At 60.7% G+C, this 5536-nt stretch overlaps 1 protein-coding gene across 1 annotated transcript; it reads left to right on the top strand.

The window, feature by feature from the left end:
• Positions 1-1212: 1212 nt before the first annotated feature.
• Positions 1213-1578, top strand: LOC143959392 (gamma-aminobutyric acid receptor-associated protein; the record flags this gene model as incomplete). Its single annotated transcript, XM_077468029.1, is given in 2 exon segments — positions 1213-1402; positions 1500-1578. Coding segments are annotated over 2 exon segments (169 nt in total), but the record flags the coding sequence as incomplete, so codon positions are not given.
• Positions 1579-5536: the final 3958 nt, after the last annotated feature.

The following is a 5536-nucleotide window of genomic DNA, read 5'->3' on the forward strand; positions in this document are numbered from 1 at the left end:
GTGTAGTTGCTCTCTCTCCTCCTGTGGGGGGTGTAGTTCCTCTCTCTCCTCCCATGAGGGGTGTAGTTCCTCTCTCCTCCCGTGGGGGGTGTAGTTCCTCTCTCTCCTCCCATGAGGGGTGTAGTTCCTCTCTCCTCCCGTGGGGGGTGTAGTTCCTCTCTCTCCTCCCATGAGGGGTGTAGTTCCTCTCTCCTCCTGTGGGGGGTGTAGTTCCTCTCTACTCCTGTGGGGGGTGTAGTTCCTCTCTCTCCTCCCATGAGGGGTGTAGTTCCTCTCTCCTCCTGTGGGGGGTGTAGTTCCTCTCTCCTCTTGTGGGGGGTGTAGTTCCTCTCTCCTCCTGTGGGGGGTGTAGTTCCTCTCTCCTCCCGTGGGGGGTGTAGTTCCTCTCTTTCCTCCTGTGGAGGGTGTAGTTCCTCTCTCTCCTCCTGTGGAGGGTGTAGTTCCTCTCTCCTCCTGTGGGGGGTGTAGTTCCTCTCTCCTCCTGTGGTGGTGTAGTTCCTCTCTCCCCCTGTGGGGGGTGTAGTTCCTCTCTCTCCTCCTGTGGGGGGTGTAGTTCCTCTCTCCTCCCGTGGGGGGTGTAGTTCCTTTCTCTCCTCCCGTGGGGGGTGTAGTTCCTCTCTCTCCTCCCATGAGGGGTGTAGTTCCTCTCTCTCCTCCTGTGGGGGGTGTAGTTCCTCTCTCCCCCTGTGGGGGGTGTAGTTCCTCTCTCTCCTCCTGTGGGGGTGTAGTTCCTCTCTCTCCTCCTGTGGGGGGTGTAGTTCCTCTCTCCTCCCGTGGGGGGTGTAGTTCCTTTCTCTCCTCCCGTGGGGGGTGTAGTTCCTCTCTCCTCCCGTGGGGGGTGTAATTCCTTTCTCTCCTCCCGTGGGGGGTGTAGTTCCTCTCTCCTCCCGTGGGGGGTGTAGTTCCTCTCTCCTCCCGTGGGGGGTGTAGTTCCTCTCTCCTCCTGTGGGGGGTGTAGTTCCTCTCTCCCCTTGTGGGGGTGTAGTTCCTCTCTCCTCCTGTAGGGGGCGGGGTTCTCATGTCTTCCTCTAGGAGGGGGCGGGGTTGAGCTGTCATATCTCTTATGACAGATGGGCGTGGCGCTGTCACGAGTGTTGTGCTGGCAGATCAGTGACGTCAGTGGGCGGGGCAGAAATGTTGTCGCCTCTTCCGGGTTCCGCCATGTTTTCGGAGTTCAGTCCTATAGTCTGTAATGGAGGGGGCGGGGCGGTGGGTGACGTCGGCGGGCGGAAGTTCCGGGTCTGTACCGGAAGTGGTGGGCGGAGCTGAGGCTGTTTATCTTCCTCTCTGGCCGGCGGTGGAGATTCCAGACATGAAGTTCGTCTATAAAGAAGAACATCCGTTCGAGAAGCGGCGCTCCGAGGGCGAGAAGATCCGCAAGAAGTACCCGGACCGAGTGCCGGTGAGGGAGGGGCCCCGGGGAAGGGGAGGGGCGACACTTCTCTCGGTGTGTACGGTGATGATCATCTCTTCTCATCTCTTCTCTTCTCTCCTCTCAGGTGATTGTGGAGAAAGCGCCGAAGGCGAGGATCGGAGACCTGGATAAGAAGAAATACCTCGTCCCCTCCGACCTCACAGGTACCGCCCCCTCCCTACATAACCCCGCCCCCAACTACCCCTCCGACCTCACAGGTACCGCCCCCTCCCTACATAACCCCGCCCCCAACTACCCCTCCGACCTCACAGGTACCGCCCCTTCCCTACATAACTCCGCCCCCAACTACCCCTCCGACCTCACAGGTACCGCCCCTCCCATTACATGACCCCGCCTCCTCTTCACCCGCCCTCATCTACCCCTCCGACCTCACAGGTACCGCTCCCGCCCCTCCCTACATAACCCCGCCCCCAACTACCCCTCCGACCTCACAGGTACGCCCCGCCCCCCTGACCCGCCCCCTCCCTACATAACCCCGCCCCCAACTACCCCTCCGACCTCACAGGTACCGCCCCGCCCCCTGACCCACCACCTCCCTACATAACCCCCCGCCCCCAACTACCCCTCCGACCTCACAGGTACCGCCCCCTCCCTACATAACCCCGCCCCCGACTACCCCTCCGACCTCACAGGTACCGCCCCTCCCTACATAACCCCGCCCCCGACTACCCCTCCGACCTCACAGATACCGCCCGCCCCCCCTCCCTACATGACTCCGCCCCCAACTATCCTCCGACCTCACAGGTACCGCCCCGCCCCCTCCCTACATAACCCCGCCCCCAACTACCCCTCCGACCTCACAGGTACCGCCCCGCCCCCGACCCGCCCCTCCCTACATACCCCGCCCCCAACTATACCTCCAACCTCACATGTACCGCCCCGCCCCCAACTACCCCTCCGACCTCACAGGTACCGCCCCGCCCCCTGTCCCTACATGACCCCACCCCCAACTATCCCTCCGACCACAGGTACCGCCCCGCCCTCCCTACATAACCCCGCCCCCAACTACCCCTCCGACCTCACAGGTATCCCCCCGCCCCCTCCTACATAACCCCGCCCCCAACTACCCCTCCGACCTCACAGGTACCGCCCCGCCCCTGTCCCTACATGACCCCAACCCCCACTATCCTTCCGACCTCACAGTACCGCCCGCCCCCTGACCCACCACCTCCCTACAAACCCCGCCCCCAACTACCCCTCCGACCTCACAGGTACCCCCCGCCCCCAACTACCCCGACCTCACAGGTACCGCCCCGCCCCCTGTCCCTACATGACCCACCCCCACTATCCTCCGACCTCACAGGTACCGCCCGCCCCCTGACCCTACATGACCCCACCCTAACTACCCCTCCGACCTCACAGGTACCGCCCCGCCCCCTGACCGCCACCTCCCTACATAACCCCGCCCCCACTATCCCTCCGACCTCACAGGTACCGCCCCGCCCCCTGACCCATCCCCCTCCCCACATAACCCCGCCCCCCAACTATCCCTCCGACCTCACATATACCGCCCCCTCCCTACATTACTCCGCCCCCAACTACCCCTCCGACCTCACAGGTACCTCCCCGCCCCCTGCCCCCTCCCTACATAAATCCACCCAACTACCCCTCCGACCTCACATGTATCGCCCCGCCCCCTGTCCCTACATGACCCACCCCCAACTACCCCTCCGACCTCACAGGTACTGCCCACTACCCCTACACGGCCCCTGCCCCAACTATCCCTCCGACTTCACAGGTACCGCCCCACCCCCCCCCCAACTATCCCTCCGACCTCACGGGTACCACCCACTACCCCTACACGGCCCCTGCCCCAACTATCCCTCCGACTTCACAGGTACCGCCCCCTCCCTACATAACTCCGCCCCCAACTACCCCTCCGACCTCACAGGTACCGCCCCCCCCCCCCCCCAACTATCCCTCCGACCTCACGGGTACCACCCACTGCCCCTACATGGCCCCTCCCCTACATGACCCCGTCCCCTCTATTCACCCCGCCCCCAACTATCCCTCCGACTTCACAGGTACCGCCCCCTCCCTACATAACTCCGCCCCCAACTACCCCGCCGACCTCACAGGTACCGCCCCCTGTCCCTACATGGCCCCTCCCCCTACGTGCCCCCCCCCCAACTATCTCTCCGACCTCACAGGTACCGCCCGCCCCCTGACACGCCCCCTCCCTACATAACTCCGCCCCAACTACCCCTCCGAGCTCACAAGTACCGCCCCCTCCCTACATAACTCCGCCTCAACTACCCCTCTGACCTCACAGGCACCGCCCTCTGCCCCTACATGGCCCCTCCCCCTACATGACCCCACCCCCCTCTATTCTCCCCGCCCCCAACTATCCCTCTGACCTCACAGGTACTGCCCTGCCCTCTACATGACCCCGCCTCCCTCCCTACATGACACCGCCCTCAACTACCCCCTCCGACCTCACAGGCCCCACCCCTACATGACCCACCCCTCTATTCTCCCCGACCCTAACTACCCCTCTGACCTCACAGGTACCACTCCGCTTCCTACATGACCCCACCTCCTCTATTCACCCCGCCCCAACTGCACCCCTCCCAGGTACAGCTCAACCCCTCCACTACATAACTCTGTCCCCCCCCCCCCCCAACTACCCTCTCCGACCTCACAGGTACAGCCCCGCCCCCTCCATTCACCCTGCTCCTATTTCACCCGCCCCAGCTACCCCCTCCGACCTGATGGCTACAGCCCCTCCCCCTACATAACCCCGCCCTCTGTATTCACCCCCTGCTCTCCCCAACTACCCCCCTCTGACCTAACAAGTATAACCCTGCCCTTGGCCCCTCCCCTTCTATACCCCCCCCCCCTCTCTTATCATGTGACAACACTGAAGAAATGACACTTGTCTACAATGTAAAGTAGTGAGTGTACAGCTTGTATAACAGTGTAAATTTCCTGTCCCCTCAAAATAACTCAACACACAGCCATTAATGTCTAAACCGCTGGCAACAAAAGTCAGTACACCCCTAAGGGAAAATATCCAAATTGGGGCCCAAAGTGTCAAAATTTTGTGTGGCCGCCATTATTTTCCAGCACTGCCTTCACCCTCTTGGGCATGGAGGTCAGCAGAGCTTCACAGGTCGCCACTGGAGTCCTCTTCCCCTCCCCCATGATGACATCACGGAGCTGGTGGATGTTGGAGACCTTCCCCTCCTCCACTTTCCCTCTGAGGATCCCCCACAGATGATCAATAGGGTTTAGGTCTGGAGACATGCTTGGCCAGTCCATCCCCTTTACCCTCAGCTTCTTTAGCAAGGCAGTGGTGGTGTTGGAGGTGTGTTTGGGTGGTTATCATGTTGGAATACTGCCCTGCGGTCCAGTCTCTGAAGGGAGGGGGTCATGCTCTGCTTCGGTATGTCACAGTACATGTTGGCATTCATGGTCCCCTCAATGATCTGTAGCCCCCCAGTGCCGGCAGCACTCATGCAGCCCCAGACCATGACACCCCCACCACCATGCCTGACTGTAGACAAGACACACTTGTCTTTGTCCTCCTCACCTGGTTGCCCCCACACACGCCTGACACCATCTGACACCAAATACCTTTATCTTGGTCTCATCAGACCACAGGACATGGTTCCAGTAATCCATCTCCTTAGTCTGCTTGTCTTCAGAAAACTGTTTGTGGTCTTTCTTGTGCATCATCTTTAGAAGAGGCTTCCTTCTGGGATGACAGCCATGCAGACCAATTTGATGCAGTGTGCGGCGTATGGTCTGAGCACTGACAGGCTGACCCCCCACCCCTACAACCTCTGCAGCAATGCTGGCAGCACTCATACCTCTATTTCCCAAAGACAACCTCTGGATATGACGCTGATCACGTGACCTCAACTTCTCTGGTGGACCATGGCGAGGCCTGTTCTGAGGGGAACCTGTCCTGTTATACCGCTGTATGGTCTTGGCCACCGTGCTGCAGCTCAGTTTCAGGGTCTTGGCAATCTTCTTATAGCCTAGGCCATCTTTATGTAGAGCGACAATTCTTATCTTCAGATCCTCAGAGAGTTCTTTGCCATGAAAGTGCCCATGTTGTACTTCCAGTGACCAGTATGAGAGAGTGAGAGCGATAAC

This window comes from Lithobates pipiens, unplaced genomic scaffold (genome assembly GCF_037356315.1).
Source record: "Lithobates pipiens isolate NorthernLeopardFrog02 unplaced genomic scaffold, aLitPip1_a1.2 Scaffold_73, whole genome shotgun sequence".
Lineage (NCBI taxonomy): Eukaryota > Metazoa > Chordata > Amphibia > Anura > Ranidae > Lithobates > Lithobates pipiens.